The 18,088-nt window shown below is 41.6% G+C and overlaps 1 protein-coding gene across 4 annotated transcripts in view; it reads right to left on the bottom strand.

Moving 5' to 3' along the window:
- Positions 1-269: 269 nt before the first annotated feature.
- Positions 270-18,088, bottom strand: part of PCBP4 (poly(rC) binding protein 4) — a 51,747-nt gene continuing 33,928 nt past the window's right edge. For 3 of the 4 annotated variants that reach the window (XM_087709209.1, XM_087709211.1, XM_087709210.1), the window contains exons 9-15: positions 17,965-18,009; positions 17,217-17,292; positions 13,688-13,740; positions 6,436-6,605; positions 4,767-5,041; positions 1,571-1,607; positions 270-374 (exon numbers count right to left, since the gene is read on the bottom strand). In XM_087709209.1, the coding sequence (XP_087565335.1) occupies positions 275-374; positions 1,571-1,607; positions 4,767-5,041; positions 6,436-6,605; positions 13,688-13,740; positions 17,217-17,292; positions 17,965-18,009 (756 nt within the window). In that variant the 3' untranslated portion in view covers positions 270-274. Of the gene's footprint in view, positions 375-1,570; positions 1,608-1,760; positions 5,042-6,435; positions 6,606-13,687; positions 13,741-17,216; positions 17,293-17,964; positions 18,010-18,088 lie in introns of those variants that run through there. The other variant, XM_087709212.1, reaches the window with a different exon arrangement.

Here is an 18,088-nt window from a genome sequence, read left to right as displayed (position 1 = left end):
TCATTTATCAGGATTCTGGAAGTGTGCTTTCTCCGTAGCAGTGCCTGCCCTCTGGAACAAGTTTCCCCTTCAGGTCTGGTAGATTCTAGTCCACTGTTGCTTAGAAGAGCCGTGAAGACCTATCTTTTCACCCAGGCCTTTGGTGAGGGAAAATGAGACCCTCACTTCATTACATTTGCCAACTTCTACCTTTAATGTCCTATTGATTTGATATTGTTCTTGTTTCGTTGTTGTGAGCTGCCCAGAGTCATTGACAGATGGGCGGCATCCAGGTTTAATACTTTATTACCATTAGAATAAATACATGAAGGAAAGCTAGGTTAAGAGAAAGGGGAAGATGGAAAAAGTTGTGGTTATATAGAGTTGTAGAATTCCTGAAAGAGAGAGAGATGAGAAGTTTAAAGAACAAAATGCAATGCATGAAGTGGTTGTTTCCTTAAACTTTTTTTTTTGCATACCACATTAAGTGGCTAGCTCTGAAAGGGACTAGAATGTTGGATAGGTATGGCTACATAATGTTCCCCTTTCCATCCACTAAAGGAGTCACTACTGCTGGGTTCTTGCTGCTACTGAGAATGGGAATGCTGCCATAATGAATTCTTTTGCTGGAGCTAAAGGGGAAGTTAGCTTGGGACCAATGGCAATCTGTGCAGATGACTACCAAGGGCTGTAGAGTATCCATTCTATTCTTTTCAACACAGAGAAATGTGTATCCTTTCAATACCATCTAATGGCCATGTAGATTTTTGCTGAATATTTTAAGCTTAAACCATAGTATGTGGCAAACATTTTATTTAAAAGCTGCCCTTCTTGGTATTAAGCTGCCCATCTTGGCACTAAGAGCCCTGGTGGCACAGTGGTTAGATTGCAGTATTGTGAGCTACTTCTGCTGACTGCCAGCAGTTCAGCAGTTCGATTCTCACCAGCTCAAGGTTGACCCAGCCTTCTGAGCTCGGTAAAATGAAGACCCAGATTGTTCGGGGAAATATGCTGACTCTGTAAACTGCTTTGAGAGGGCCGTAAATCATTGTGAAGCAGTATGTAAGTCTTATTGCTATTACAAAACAGACAAAAACTCCATAGATCCCTCTACTGCATTGCTGAAAAAATAAATTAGAAAAATCACAATATCATGGATCTAGGTCCATGATCACAAGATAGAGCCATTCATTGTAGTTACAGTATATGGCTTAATGTATCTCAGAAATAATTCTTTATTTAACAGATCATAATCATGGTGTAGCATGCTATGGGCACAAAGTCGTAGAGTCCAGAATTGTGGAAAGCCCTGTTATGCAACAGAAGGTTAACCTTGATTTTTAAAGCTTAGCTATTAAGCTATTAAGACCTGATCTTATAATTTCTATGATTGATGAATTTGAGTCCTTGATTTATTTTACCACGAATCAAAACATAACTAAGGTGTGCTGGTTATTTTGAATTAATTACATGTTATCGAGATGCATCTTTGCCCCTTTTGCAGGTCTTCTGTGAACACAGTATCGGTGACAAGTGGAAATTTAATCAACAATATTTTCTCCAGCATTCAAGACAACAAGAAAAGTTTCACCTGCTGATTTCCTGGCTGTCAAAGGGCAGGAGTCCAGCTGCCAGGGAAAAGAAAAAGCGAACAATGCTAGCTTTCACTGTGTTCTTAGATAAAACATTACAAAATCTCTTTTTTTTGCCCTTTTATTAATCATTCCAATGGCCAGCTAATGCTTTCTGGGTTTTGCCTGACTCAAAGGTACAACAATTAATTCTCAGTTGACAAAGTTTATATTTTTATTAAATCAATGATAAGTTACAAAGGAGGAAAAATATAGAATTATATGTACAGCATTTCCAAAGATAAGCCAAAGGGGATTATGGGGTAGGAGGGAAATTCCTCAGAGCCGCAAGAAAAGATGAGAGCTTTTTGCCAGGAAGTGATAGAGGGAAATTAAAGAGATCTGTACCAGCCAGGGTATAATGCCAAATGGACAACTGGTTGGATTGATTTATAAGAATAGCCCCTCCCCACTGCTTTTTTTTTTTTTGCTCCAATCCTTCCCTTCCTTTTGAAATCAAAATACTGGGATGCATATTGATTTACACCATCTGAGAATTTTATCTCTTTAGCTCGGTAAACCTACAGCATTTCTTCATCGATGGCAAACCTTTAACCACCATACAGTCAATGACTACGCATGCATGGTGGCCTTTCTGTACCATCCAAAATGTAGATTTGCAATGCTGGGGGTATGAAATAATCTCATCAGATGCCACTGCCTTTCAACACTCCGCATCTGCAGATATCCTTAAACCCAATTATCCTGAAACGTTTTTTTTTTTTTTTTGTCATCCTGGTTAATTTTTTTTTTCTCTAGAAAAAAACCTTTGGCATTGTACCCAATTGCGTGAGCTCAACATAATCAGGGCTGTGTGAAACCTGTGATTCCTGGAGGAATCCAGCAAAATAATAATAATAATAATAATACTACAGGATGTGCTGCTTGGGAACTAGCATTTATTTAGAAAGGGGCAGGTTGATTTTCTTGCTTCTCCCATGAATTGTAAATCTGGGTACAATGCAAACAAACAAACATTCCTCTCCCAAAATTACCATGCACAAAGGAGATATGTATTATGCATAGTTGCATATTCTATACAGGTCAGATAACGAACTTTTTATGGCACAGGATTGTGTTTGCGTGCATGCAGAATTTTAAATATTTTTGCTTCGTTTTACTTGAATGCAGACACTACACACAGCCCTGGGCTTTGCTAAAGAGTCAGTTGGTTCCACAGGAGAGGCAGAGCAAAAGGCAAGTTCAGTTTCTTTTCTAGCCTGATTCACTGAACAAGCACATTCCATCCAATGCCTTGTTATAAAGGTAACAGTTTGCTATTAACCTTGTAGTAGTTGAATAAAGAAATACAACATGCCAACCTGAGTCGGCAATCTGAGTCACTTTGGAGAAGCTATACTGTTTATAACCAGTTAGGTTGTAAAATCCTTGGCTTGGCAGCATATTTTCTGTACATTGCAAACCTGTAACTATTTACTCAGGAGCAAGCTACGCTGAATTCCTGCTAGACATGACCTCAATTTATTGAGACGATTACCAAATGTAGCAAATGTGGTTGTATATCTCTGGGATGACATCTCAGACCGAAGGGTCAGGGTCAATTACAATTCCTGTCTCTTCGCTCAAATGAATTTATATGCATTGACAAGTCCCCTCCCAATAGCAATAGATAAGAGGAAATGGGGATAATGGGGATTCTTTTTGGAGCATGTACTCATTCCTTAAGCCTGTATTGAAAAGGTCCTTGCCATCTCCAGGTAAAGCTAAGAAACTCTCTCTGATACTTTGGAGAGCCACTATCAGCTAGCACAGGAAACAACATACAACCAGAGATGGCTGGTTGTTGGACTTGCTATTAGGTGGCAGTTTCCTATGCTTAGAGTAAACATGGTGGGTTTTTTTAAAAATTATTACTGAGTAAGCCTGTTTAGAGCTGAACAATGAGGGATTGAACAGTATTAGTAAGCACTCATTGGAGACAACATCCCATGAGGGTAAGATAAATTCAGAGATGTGTTCATGGCATGATAACTATTCTATGACCTGCTAAGAAGAGTTTTCCTGAGGTATCTGCCATAAAAAAGACCTTGGAGTAGGTGTCTTCCATTGAGACTAAGTAGAATTGGCAGCCAGTGCTGGAGATTCAAATTTAGTAATACACTACACTATCTGATTCGCCTTTGCCCAGGTTTTTAGCAGGGAAGCCAAATATAAGCCAATGGCTGCTATGCAACTCCCTGTCAACAAGAGAGGGCAAAAGTTATTCTGGTAAAAGTTACTCCTTCGGTCGCTTTTTGTTCTAGCCAGCTTTTAGGGGGAAGCAAAAATTCAGAACCCTGTGTGTTTGTCAGAAACAGCCATGGTTTTTTTTTTAAAAAAAATTGAGATTCTTATATAGTTAGAATGAGATACATAAGCAGTTTCATATCAAGAGAGAAATACTTAGAACAGAGAACCAAAAAGTTTGCTTCTTGGTATGTTCCGTCATGTTTAAATCCTATATGCCTTCTTCTTCTTCTTTATCGATCAGATTTTTTTCTCCATTGTATCCCCCTTGAAAACAACCATCCATGAGATATAGCAGTGGCACAGCATGTACTCTATCATTACCATTGGTCAAATAAGCTTCATCTACTCCCACAATTGAGTTAAGACCTTTCCCAAGACCTCCAGTGCCTTCAATTTGAAACAGAGAATTTGTGTATGATTCAATTTTTCTCTAAGTAAACTGGTAGGTTTCCTAACAACACAACAGGAAATCAGATGGTGAGAGAAGCTGTTTCCTGAAGGAGATCAGATATATTTATGGAAGGTAAAAAAATCATAACACTTTGAGTGTGGAGCAGTAATTGTCCAATGGAGGCGAAACTTTAAGTTTAGATGGTCTTAATCACTACAGACTTCTCAGCTAGGATCAAGTAGGAACTATGGAGAAGAACCAGTTCTCTCTCTTGACTCTTAGTCAGCACTGCTCTCAACAGCTGCTGAGATTATATTCTCTCTCATCTCCTTACTTTCCAATACAATTGATTTGCCTCTCACATCATACTTAGTCTTCCCCCATGTAACCTCATTTTGGAGTGGCCTGATGTTGATGCCATCTCATGAAGCATGGGAGGGCCCACCCAAATTTTCCCCTCCCTGCCCCACAGCCCACCTTCCTGCTTCAGTATGGGGAGAACTTCTGTCTCTCACCCTTCTTGCTTGCATTGGCTGTGGAGATCTTGGTCGTGTAGGTGGCAAGGTTGCCATTGTGCCCCGTGGCTGAGGAAGGGGGCAGTGTCAAGAAGGGAATGGGTTTCAAGCCGATGAAGTTGGAGAGGGAGATGGCATAGGGGGGACCAAGCAAGGCTGGGGGAGGTGCGGCCACTGCTGTCAGCGCTGGGGCTGGCGAAGGGGTGAGGGGCTGGGAGAAAGTCATGCCGAGGTCAACGGGGGGCGTCTGGGAGGTAGATTTGGCCGTCTCTAAACTGAAGAACAAGAAGGGAGAAAGAATGAGACCTGTGCGTGCATGCCCATTTACATATAAAAATGCAGACATCTGTGGACATATACTTGGAAGTATATGTACCAATGTGTGCTGGAACAAGCTTGCACACAGCATAATATGCATAGGTATGGGTTAATATGTATAGTTTGCTTAATACATATATAACAGTATGGTTATGGATATGGATATGCATTCACAGAAAGACGTGTTTTTACTGGCATGCATAATGACATGTGCAACAGAATAGGTACACACACACACACACACACACAGACTGGAAATAGTGAACAAGGTGCTCTGAAGCATTTCAGCATCCGGATAAGATCTTTTTCTCCAGAATCCCCCTAGGACTATGATCATACGTTGACGGTAAGGAATCTTTACTGTGATTAAGAGGAGCTTATTTCCTCGACCAGTGTTCAGAGCTGGTTATGGGGAGGATAAGTTATCTTATACCCGTTAGCAGCTCCTGTTTATATAATCAAGACATCCCAAGGTATTTCAGGCACTCACGTGTCTTGGATGCATGACCAATGGCTTGAATCAGTATCTGAATTTTGCACCCTGAAACCAATTTCCCTGTCCAGGATGAAGGCGGTGAGCAGCAGCGGTGATAAAATTTAGCTTACTTTGGTTTTGAATATGTAAATATATTAGTATGTAAAATAAGTGCCAGGATGATTTCCATCAGAAAACTGACTGTATAAACAGGAAAGCGCATCCTCCAAAAAGCAGGCCATGTCCTACCAGCCTGTACCCCAGTGGCCATGATGCACAAAAGGAGAGCAACAGTTACTTCCTGCTCCAAATCTTAAAGCATCTCAAGTGCCAGATTGTGATACACCATGGCAAATACCCTTTCATGTATTCCATTCAAGTGCTGTCGTTTTGTGGATAATAGGCAGTTATTCCACACTGAAAACAAGAGTCCTTTCTGAACGGAACTGAAGGCCGCATCGGTACTTGCAGCTGCAAGGGGAATTTGAAGGGGAAAACAGAGGCAGCTGCCCCAAATACTATAGTTAATGATAATAGTCTTAGGCTGGCTCATGAGAAACTCAAAGATTGGAGGCTGTCATCTAGGCTGGAGAGACAGTGTGCAAAACTATTGACACCCCCCTCCTTGTGGGGGGTGCGGTAGGATGTTAACCGTTTAACATTCCTGTTTATTAAATAAAAGGCAGAATGGTTGCAAACTGACAACTCACCCACCATAACCAAGGGTTGCCTTTCGGTTCCTGCAAAGCTATCCATCTATAAGTCCCAGGGCTTAGACACAGGAGGAGGAGGAAGCCACAGCAATACCTGCATACACCTGTGACCATGGGGTCTCCTCCCTGCCTCATCTCCCCCAGAGGCTGTACTGGCTCTTACCAGGCTGTGATGAGGTACTGAGCCAAAGTGATGCTGACTGGTGTGCCTGTGATGGTCACATGACGTTCAGAAGAACCCTCCGTCTGATTCCCGATCTTGATGTGCGCTCCCGACATTTGCCGAATCTCACTGATCTTGCTTCCCTGGCGGCCAATGATGCAGCCAATCAGCTAAGGGGAACAAAGAAAAATCGCCTTTAGGAGGGAAGGGTGCGAGGAAGTTCATCCCCCCAAAATTCAAACCTTTATTGTCAGAGTACAACATGTGTACAATGAGCCTCCCTTTGTGCACCCCCCAACACAATACAACTCACAGTGAAAGACAAAAAATCCCTAGCCCAGTGAATCCTACTAACAAACACCCAGTCCTATTCCACCATGTGAACTTATTGCACGTCAATTGTACTATATTGTTGTAGAGTTATGTTTCGTTTAGCAGTCTGACAGCCCATGTATAAAAACTGTTCTTCAGCCTGTTTATGCAGCTGCCTATGCTTCTATATCTCCTTCCAGATGGTAGGAGAATAAAGAAGGGCAGACCAGGGTGGGAGTCGTCCCTGGGGATTTTCCTCACTCTCCTAAGGCAGCAAGCCCTAGCGATGTTGTCTAGTGATATCAAGAAAACAACTGAACTAAGTCGCATGGAGAATACTGAATCATTAAGTGATAGATTTATTGCAGTGAGAAACCGGGGACTGCCGGTGCCTTATTTACAGTAATGTTTACTTTTTAGGCAAACACCCCCCCCCCCCAAGATACAAATAAATGCAGTAATGCCTTATTTAAGTTATGGAACTGGTAGGGCATCCCAATCTGTCACAAACGGGATACAGCACTAAAACGAAATACCTTGCCAAAAAGAAAAGTAACATTCAGAAACAGATGTTCCACAGATCGAAACAGCAAAAAGGAGGCTATCATCCAATCTAGCCTGAGGCCTAAGGATAGAGTCAGATTTTATGGGATTTTATAAGGCCAGGATGGAGCTGTATAAATCTGGAAGGAAATTGTGTTCCAGAGGGCAGTTGTGTGACAGAGGCCTGCTTTTGGGTCTAACTGGGTGATTATTTAATCAATTATTTATTAAATATCTACAGAATATGGCAGACTACTGGAGATAGATGGTTCCTCAGATAACTAGGTCCTAAGTCATGAAGCACTTCATCAGTGGTGGGTTTCAAAAATTGTTCGAACCTACTCTGTGGTGTGGCCTCCTTTGTGGGAGTGGCTTGCCGCCCATGTGACCAGATGGGAATGGCTTGCTGCCCATGTGACCGGATATGAAGACGCCGACAACACTTGTCAGAACCACCTTAAATTACCTCACAAACAGCACTGGCATGCATAAGAATATGATGTAAAGTTGTTTTTTAAAAGGCATCTTTGGTTTGCATTAAAACAACTTCAACACACGCAATGTTCTGATTGCACCACAAATGCAGTAGTCATCCTTACCTTTCACAGAGGCACTGAGTTTAATAAATATGAGCATGATAGTGTAGAATAATCATATCCAAGGACCAGTGGTGGGTTTCAAAAAATTTTGGAACCTCTTCTGTAGGTGTGGCCTGCTTTCCGGGTCCACTGGTGGAACCTCTTCTAACCGGTTCGGTAGATTTGATGAACCGGTTCTACCAAATAGGTGCGAACTGGTAGGAACCCACCTCTGCACTTCATACATGATAACCACACCCAAACTGCATGTGGAGCAGAGGTGGTATGCGGCAGGTTCTAACCAGTTCTGGAGAACCGGTAGCGGAAATTTTGAGTAATTCAGAGAACCAGTAAATACCACCTTTGACTGGCCCTGCCCCCATCTATTCTTTGCCTCCCGAGTCCCAGCTGATCGGGAGGAAATGGGGATTTTACAGCTTCCTTCCTCTAGAGTGGGGAGAGAATGGAGAGTTTACAGTATCTGTCCCCTGCCAAGCCCACCAAGCCACGCCCACAGAACCGGTAGTAAAAATTTTTGAATCCCACCACTGATGTGGAGCTATCATTTTAGCTCATGTAAAGGTTACTATAGGGACATATCATGGCACCCCAGATTGCTCACACTGTTGCATTCTGGACAAGCTACAGCTTCAAGAGCAGCTTCATCTACAATGATGTGGAGTTCATAAGGTGATAAAAAACATGAGTGCCTACCTTAACACCTCCCAGTCTAAGTATGGCTACAAAGTAGAACACTAGATAAATTATGTCAAAGTTTTCTGGCTACAACTTCCAGTTGTTGCAAAAGCTATGAATTCAAGAAGACTCCAAATTTTGTATCAGTCCTTGAGAGGGGAGTACAATCCTATTTGGGACCAAAAATGAAACCTCTCCAAACTCAGGAGGTGCAAACATTCACAGCTACTCAATCTTGTCAGAGATGAGCCTAAGTTCATCCTTTCCAAGCCAGGATCATACAACCTTCACATACTGGAATTAGACATTGATAATATCATTTGGCTCCCTCTAAGCCAAGATGCATAATTTGACCCCAAATTGACAGATCACTTCAGTATGTGGCCTCATGCAGATACTAATCGGGAGAGGTGGGAACAACAAAACTTAAGCCCTCCTGCTTAAGAGCCAGGATTCTGGCTCAATTTCTCCCTCTTTGTCAATACTGACTGAACCCAACCACAGAGAAAGGAAAACCACCACAGGAAACACCACTCTCCACCTCCTACTCCCTTCAGGCAGTCCAGAAAGATACCATTGATTGATTGATTTGATTTATTACATTTATATGCCGCCCTTTTCCCCGAAGGGGACTCAGGGCGGCTCACAATTCAATCAGGGAAGGAGGTACAGACAGGGGGATAAAAAAGACAAGACATAACAATACAAAATTTAAAAACACACAACAAACCATACCATTCGAGAAGGGGGGCAAAAACTCTTTAGCCCCAGGCCTGTCGGAACAGCCAGGTTTTTAGGGCTTTGCGGAAGGCCTGGAGGGTGGTGAGGGTTCGAATCTCCACGGGGAGCTCGTTCCAGAGGGTCGGAGCAGCCACAGAGAAGGCTCTCCTCCGGGTAGTCGCCAGTCGGCATTGGCCGGCGGATGGAATTCGGAGGAGGCCTAATCTGTGGGATCTGATCGGTCTATTGGAGGTAATTGGCAGCAGGTGGTCTCACCATGATTGATGTTATCAAAAGCTGCCAAGAGATTAAAGTAGAACCAGGATGATTACAGCTCCTTTGTTCCAACTCCATCAAAGTTACCAACAAATTCTAATACCAGCTTGATATTATGCCCTGGTCTGAAACCGGACTGAAATTGGTCCAGACAATCTGAATCTTTCAGGGGCCACTGAAAATGTAACCTAGCGACATACTCCACAACATTCTCTTTCCAGGGAAGGTTGGAACCTGGATGAAAGTGGCCTAGGACAGTTGGGTCCAGCAAAGGCTTTTTGAAGAGAGGACACTATGTTCAAGGCAGGAAGGGCCACCCTTCCCTCAAAGAAACACACCACACTGACCAATGGCACATCACTGCATGGCCATCACCAGCCAGGAGGCCCATAGATCTAATATAGAAGTGGCCAGATTCATCATGCCAGGGATACTGTCCTTTTCTGGGAGTCATGGATTCCAACTCAGATGTTAGTAAAGGATAGCATCAATCCTGTTTGTAGCTGAGTGGGTCCCCAAGATTGCGCTGTTTAAGCAATTTAGCTGCAAAGATTTGTTGGACTGAACCACCTTCTATTAAACAAGCGAGAGACTGGATGGGAAAGGTAAAAAAAAGAATTAAGTCATGCAGTTCAGGTTTCTACCAGACTGTGGCAGGAACTGACCTACAATAATAATAAAGCAGTGCATCTTGTTTTGTAAGACTTTCTCTTTAAAGAAAATATTCCATCCTTCTTTTCCTTCTGCATGTAAAATTGGGGCGCTATGTAAAGGTCAATGTTGCTTACTACCCACATGCTTCCTGCCTTCAAAAATGACTGAATAAAGTCTTCAGTTTCCCCAACAGTATCTGCCGGTATCTGCAGAGCAGGCTTGCAGCTGGGTTGGCTGTGTGGGTGAGCAACTGGCACATTCTTCTTTTAGCTTGATATTCTGGCTTTTGCTCCCAGAGAGGAGTGAGTGTGAGGCTCCTGAAGTTGGGGGGAAAGTGGGTTTAAAATGCATATTTTCCATCCCTCTCTCTTAAGACTTTCCTGTGTGATTACTGTGCCTTGCTGTCTCCTGCTAGCCCTGTGAGGTAGGACAGGACAGGAAACGGGCCCCACAAAGATTCTAGGAATGCTATGTTACTGTAGTAGGATATAATAACAGAATCATGAAAGTCTACAAGACTTCCTCTCTGCCCTCTCTAACACGAAACAGAATCAAGACAGGACTATTTTGAGATCCTTTCTCACTTTCTCAGGATTGAGTTGTGGTTTCATTCCCCTCAGCACTTACTCCTTTCCAAAATCATCTCTACATTCCTTTACAAACCGCAGTGACAACTGAACCTTGTGACAAAAGGAAAAAGCCAAATGCTGATCAGACTCAAGTAACTGCGGATGCAAAACAAACTGTAATTCCTTTAATGTCTGATTGTTTCTAGATAATCCCTTCATGGTACAAACGATTAAGTTACACGTTTCCATGTCAGGCTGCCATGAAAGATGCAGCAGCACAATTAGTATTAAAACTCAAATTGTGATTTCGAACCTTCCTCCCTGGGATGGCCACCTTGGTATAGATTGCATTATTCTTTAAAACATTTGTCTTAGGTAGCGTGATGAAGCTTGGACTTTTTAAGCATTACTAAGCTTAGGAATTGGCTTTCCACCTGCTTCTTTGTCTTAGCAGAATTATAAATAACACCATAGTCTTTGTGCTTAGACCTGGGATAGAGGTAGCACAGGTCACTCCAGTTAATTATCTTTGTCAGATTCCAGATGGTGCAATGCCCTACTTTTAGTCTCCTCCTCCTCCTAGAGGCCTTTGAGATCAAGGTGTTCTTCCAGACTGTTTGTGAGGAGTGGAGGGTTGGAAGCACCATTTCACAGTGGTTCCATTTGGCAGATATAATGAAGAGTTACCCCAGTGGCTACTGTCCTGTGAGATACTAAAGGGCTTGTCCTCCTTCCCTTCCCTTCCCTTCCCTCTTTTTATATCTACATGAATGTTGAATGTTGATTTTATTTATATGCCGCCCTTTTCCCCCCGAAGGGGACTCAGGGCGGCTCACGACTCAACCAGGGAAGGGGGATACAAACAGAAAATTAAAACGACACAAAAACAATACATAATTTAAAATACACAACAGTCATACCAATTCGAGACGGGGGCAATAGTTCTTTAGCCCCAGGCCTGTCTGAACAGCCAGGTTTTAAGGGCTTTGCGGAAGGCCTGGAGGGTGGTGAGGGTTCGAATCTCCACGGGGAGTTCGTTCCAGAGGGTCGGAGCAGCCACAGAGAAGGCTCTCCTCCGGGTAGTCGCCAGTCGACACTGGCCGGCGGATGGAATTCGGAGGAGGCCTAATCTGTGGGATCTAATCGGTCTAGTGGAGGTAATTGGCAGCAGGCGGTCTCTCAAGTACCCAGGTCCAATACCATGAAGGGCTTTATAAGTGACGACTAGCGCCTTGAAGCGTATCCGGAGACCAATAGGCAGCCAGTGCAGCTCGCGGAGGATAGGTGTTACGTGGGTGAACCGAGGTGCACCCACGATCGCTCATGCGGCTGCATTCTGGACAAGCTGAAGTCGCCGAATGCTCTTCAAGGGCTGCCCCATGTAGAGCACGTTGCAGTAGTCCAGTCTTCTTTGTATTACTATACTGGGCTATGCTACAGATGCTTTGCCCTCATATCTGAAGACTGTAAGAGTCTGGGTGGAATAGAGTAGGCGAGACCTGAATCCAAGCAAAATAGAGATGTTCATGAATCAGACTCCGTGTTTTCTCTTGGACAGGAAATATTACTCCTGAATGAGTGGGGCTACAATCTGGGATCCTTCAGGATTCTCATCATATGGTGGGTGAGCTGGTTGAGGCTGTAACTTGGGGATTTTCCCCCGTTGTTGACAGACATGCTATTTGCAACCCTGTCTGAAACAGAATTTTGCCACAAGAACTGGTGACACTGCTCATCGAGACACCTGTAATGGACACTACATGAGTTTGTCCTTCAATTTACCTTCTTTACTACCCAGAAGCTGGAACTGGTAAAAATAAATTGCAGTATCGTACTCCAGTGGTTCTCAACCTTTTCTTCACCACGGACCTCCTTTAAATACCTTTTGTAGCCCTAGACAATCAAGACTTAACTCAAGATTTAAATCATAACATTTCTTCAACCCTTTGTGTGGGCCTTGTGACAATATGGACCATAGTCTAAGGATCACTGCTGTAATGCATTTGTCAATGAATATTTTATGTTGAGAGCATATTATCCCTGAACTCTAGGCGGTGCATTGCCTCTCAAGAACTCTGGACAAAACTAATTTCTTAAAATAGGTATGCTAAATGTTTAAAAGGTCCGACAACCCATTTTATCTTAAAACGAACAAGCCACACAATGCCAATTTTTTAAAAAAAGATCTTGAATTTTCAAGTCTTCCAAAGTCTAATGAAATTACTGTATCCTGCCACACTTTTTGCAAGTCTTAAAAGCTAAAAATAATTACATTTAAAAACAGCATTGTCTTGAATTAAAAAAAAGTTTCCTGTACTTGCTGTAGATGGCTAGCATATTAATTCTATTTTTAAAAGCTGTTTGCTACCTAAGTATATCCCTCAAAGACCAGAGTTCTGTGGTAGAACACAAGGTTCCCGAGAAGACGATTTCCAAATCATTAACTGGCTTCTCTAGGTCAAAAAAACAGATGAAGTCAAAGCCCTTTCTCTATCCAAGACTCTGCAAAATTGCTATCCATTGGAGTAAACAGTATTGGTCCAGTTGAAAAAAAAATAGCTGGGCCTGCCATAAGGCAACTTTCTCAATGGCAACAAGAAAAGAATTCGGATTTTTGATTCTGACATAGTTGCTTGGCAAAACCTGGCCCTTTGTTGGGAAAGATTTGGCTGGGGAGCAGATTTCTGCTTTTATCAGAATGGAGTCCCTCTCTACAGACCTTGATGAACAGGAGCAGAGGAAAGGAATGAAAAAGGGTCTGGATTTATGCCCAATGAGCTTTTATACTGATGTGAAATGGGAGGAACGGAAGTGGGTACAATTACAGCAGAGCAAACAAAAGACCAAACCAAACCACAGCATTAACCCAGCAGAGTAGGCAGCTCACATCAAAGTCTGACTTACATCATTGGGAACTAGAAACTCCTGAGAGCTATTCTGAGAGTTTGCATCCAGGCCTATGGAGAAAGAGAGAAAGAAGACATGGAATTACTGGGGCCCTTTGGCTACCCCCCTGATTACTCCTTGAATGGGTATTTCATAATCCTGCCTTCCCTAGAATAAGCTAGAACTGAAACGTTAGCATCTTAAAGACCCTTTCTAGGCACCCTAGTTACAAAGAGCAGGGAGGACACAAAAAGGATTGGATGGCTTCCCAGCTCTTGCAAAGCAATCAGCAGCTCCAAGAAGAGGCTTTTGTTTTATGCCATTTCACTTAGGTCACATTACACAGGACTAATTTTAGATAGTCCCGGTGGAATTCCAGCCTATCCCTGCCTCTTCCTGCTCGATGCAGACCCCATTGGCTACAGATACTCTTTTGTCAACATAAGAAACAATCCTTGTCCTTATTCAGATGGTTAAGAGCTTTGGTTCAATTGCATGGATTTTTGCTACATTTTTACAGGGACTACTTGGATAAGCCAAGTTCAATGAATGAATAAACAAAACCCAAAAGAAGGCTTCTTTTGCATTGTTTATCTGAGCTCCTTCTATTAGGAGAGATTTCAACTTTGGACTTGTAGCTTCATCCAGATGTTCAGCAACTCCTAATTATTCTTGGAATAACTGAATCCATCAATTCAATGTTGACTCTGAGCGACCACACAGATGGACCTTCTCCAGGATGATCCCTCCTTCAAATCTTATAACAGTGCTAGCACCCACTGCTTCTGTAATTGAGTTCATATACCTGGTTGTCTTCTTCTGTTTCATTTCGCTTTTTTCCCAATTTACAGACTTCTCGAGAGAGCTCCAGATATGTCTAAAATACGATTATGTGAGCCTGGGCATTTTTCTCTTTAATATGAACCATGGCTGGATTTGTTCTATGATCCATGATCGGGTTTTTTGGCCATCCAACATCACTGTTGGATGGTCAAAAAACTTAAAATATCAATACTCTTTCTAGCCTGCTTCTTCAAACTACTTGAAATTTTGCCCTAGATACAGATCAGCAATCTGTACAATTGTTGTTAAGATTTCATTTCCATAAAGTGTCACAGGAAAAACTGCTGTGCAATGAAATCATTTCCATTTTCAGCTGTTCGTGTAATGTCGCGTCATCAGAATAGCTAAGGCTATTGATGTTTCTTCCTCCAGTTCTAAAACCACACTCATCTTTTTCTAATCTAGTTTCCCTCAATATATATTCAGGATGTAGATTAAAAAGAAAATAAGGGGAAAATTTTGTCTCACTCCTTTGCCACACGGAGCGAGTCTATTTTGTTATGTTTTTGTGGATGGTGGCTTCCGGTCCTGTGCATAGGCTTTTACATTAGGACAAAATCAAAGGATATTGTGCAAGCTGTTGCTTTGTTCTTTGCTTAATGGCTTCTCTGTGATAAGAACAAAGATGCTAAAACTATGTTCAGCAATATCAGATCCAGCCAGAGTGCTACATGCCTTCGTTATGCCTCACTTGGATTCCTGCAATGTGCTTGGTATGGGGCTGCGTTTGAAAACTGCTCAAAATCAGTTGCTGATCTGCTGGTTCTGACTGCTGCCACAAAGCTGCTTTTCAAGATTTGCTATAGATAGCAAGAGATCTCATCTTTACAACAGCTACACAGGTTGCTGATCTGTATCCAGGCAAAGTTTCAAGTAGTGCCCAAGACATACAAAGGCCTATTCAAAATCACTTATTCCTTCACCCCCCACTCGTGTGTGTGTGTGTGTGTGTGTGTGTGTGTGTGTGTGTGTGTGTGTGTGTTATTTAGAGAAAGAAAATGGGAGACATTGAGAAAGAGTGTATGCTTGGCCCCTTGAGCTGATTTCCTTTATTCCTCTCTTCTGCATTCTAATCTGAAAATTGCTATAATGATGGATATATTGAAAATAAAGAGTTAATAAAAACAAAAATACTGTTGGCTAGTAAGGTGAGTTTCAAAATATTCTTCTTTAACTGACTGATGGTGCTCTAGAACTTATTTTTACATCTGGATTTAAACGATGCTAAGCTGTGATGTGGCTTCTACTGTTTTTGTGAGTGCAATAATTGTTCTCTGTAAGCTACAGGTTCTTCTTTGGTTATGTATGAACTCAGTGTACTGCAATTTATTCAATATACCAGGACTTATTATGAATTAGGATTCTGGTCAGTGCTTAGGAAATAGTCACCAATTGTTCTAGAAGATGAGAACCACTTTGGAAATTGGACTAACAGCTTTCTCCCTCCCTCTCTGGCCATATTTCTTTCCTGTCCTGCTGTAGATGATGTAATCCAGATGTCTGTGTTTGGCGCAATCAATTACAGTTTTTCAAGCAGACTGAGAATGACCCAAGTGCTCTACAATTGGGCTCTGTAAGCATCTTAATAAGTGGGTGACTGTCCTGGAGATTATAAAATTGAGGTGCACATTAAAAAATCCATTATCATTACCCCAATAAAGCTACCACACCAATCGTGTACTTTTACAGACATATTTCCTATTTATGTCTCTGACTCAAGTTTCCCTAATAATTATTTTTTTATTATTATTCCTTACATTGTTTTATTTTTCCATGAAAGATAGCCTTACTAATCTGGCATCCTCCGGCATGAATGCTGGACCACAACTTCCATAATACTCATCCAGCCCTTGCTAACTTGGGATAATGCTCACACTTGAGAGAATGGGAGATTGAGGCAGGTTGCTATAAAATCACAGGCTAGAAATATAAATGTCTTGACAGAGGCTCTCAATTGTGCTTTCCACAATTCTTTTGCTTTCTTCTTTTAGCATTTATATCCCAAATACAGTAAATCCTTAACAATTCATTAGATTTCATATCAGTTACCAATACCAATATCATATCTCTTGCCAATCCTCTGCCTGATCTGTAAAAATCATTTTAATGCAGATGCATTTTTGTGCCTATTTTATGCAATTCAAAGGTATGGCATGAAAGAATGACTCCATAAGTTTATCTGTAACTCTAATAAAAATACTGTTTACATTTCAATAAAAGACACATATTTTTCTTTGGAATGTAATGTTTTATTTGTTCACATTATAATGTTGTAGTGACATTTCTTAAAAATTATTACTACCATTTTTCCCTGCAAATAAGAAAGGGTCTTATTTTCTTTTGACCCCTGAAATAAGCGCTTGGCCTTATTTTCAGGGCGGTCTTATTATTCTTGAGGTGCAGGATACGGCAAGCGTGGTCACCTCATGGCTGCTGCTGTATTGCAATATTTTCGGGGAGGGATTATATTTGGGGAAGGGATTATTTTAGCACATGTGCTCAAAAGCCAAATTGAGTTTATTATCTGGGGAGATCTTATTTTGGGGAAAACAGGGTAATTAGGTTTGTTTGTAAATATGTTTCTGTCTACTCTCTCTGCAAAAAAGTATAGTTGCAAAAACTTTAAACTATAATTAAGAATCTGAGATCATCAAAAATTATATAGCCTTATCTAACCTCAGAACTCTTACACTAACTCTCTTACCTGCAACTAGAGATGGAGTTTGTGCCAAGGATGAAAATGAGACAGGATGTCCCGAAAGCTGCTGCAACTTTGTCACCTGCACAACAGGAAGAGGAAAAAAACCAGATAACCTTAAAATATAAATAATCGTCAATTCTAAGTATCTTGAAGGGTCTCTCAAAGCTGAAGATTTTATCATGGCTGAAAAAACTTGTGTTTCATTTCATCTGTATGTGAAATGAAACTCTATCGAACACTGTGTTTGTATTACTGTTTCAAATAAGTCTGGGGTAGTAAACTGTATGAAGATATCTTTTATGAAGCAATCTTGAGCTTATAACAACAACAGAGGCTCTTTTTCACTATGGTTCATGCCAACTTTAAATTAGGTTTTGGCCATAGCCAAAGGATCGTCTCCATCCAGTTAAACAGAGTTACCACTAAGGACAGAAAGACAGGTTTTCCTTAAGGTCAATATTCACCGACTGGTTAAAACTGAATCATTCTAAGTGCTTTTGTCTGTTTTTGTAAATTCAGCAACAGCCTTTAATATCTGACCACAATACGGAGCCCCCAAGATCTGTCTGTGATCTCCAGACACTACAGAGAGGCCAATATGCTTGAAACACCTGGTTGGAAAGATGATGCTTCTATAATCTTTTCAAGAAAAGAAGCATAGGATGGGTCAAGTCCAGAGACCAAAAACAAGATGTGAGGACCACAGAGGGGAAGACCTGGAGTTTAAATATAGATTGCCAGCTGGACTCACCTCAGCTTGAGATATTCCACTGTATTGTCCTTGCATGGAAAATCCCTACAAAAGGGGAAAATAATAACAAAGAAGAAAGATATTCTGAAAATATATTAGCGCTTCCTTGAAAAGTTCATTTACT

The sequence above is a fragment of the Thamnophis sirtalis genome, unplaced genomic scaffold (assembly GCF_051295495.1).
Source record: "Thamnophis sirtalis isolate CommonGarterSnake01/CBP01778 unplaced genomic scaffold, rThaSir2_p1.2 scaffold_3, whole genome shotgun sequence".
Lineage (NCBI taxonomy): Eukaryota > Metazoa > Chordata > Lepidosauria > Squamata > Natricidae > Thamnophis > Thamnophis sirtalis.
The sequence above is the reverse complement of the archived record's forward strand: the minus strand, read 5'-3'. Positions and strand labels throughout refer to the sequence as shown.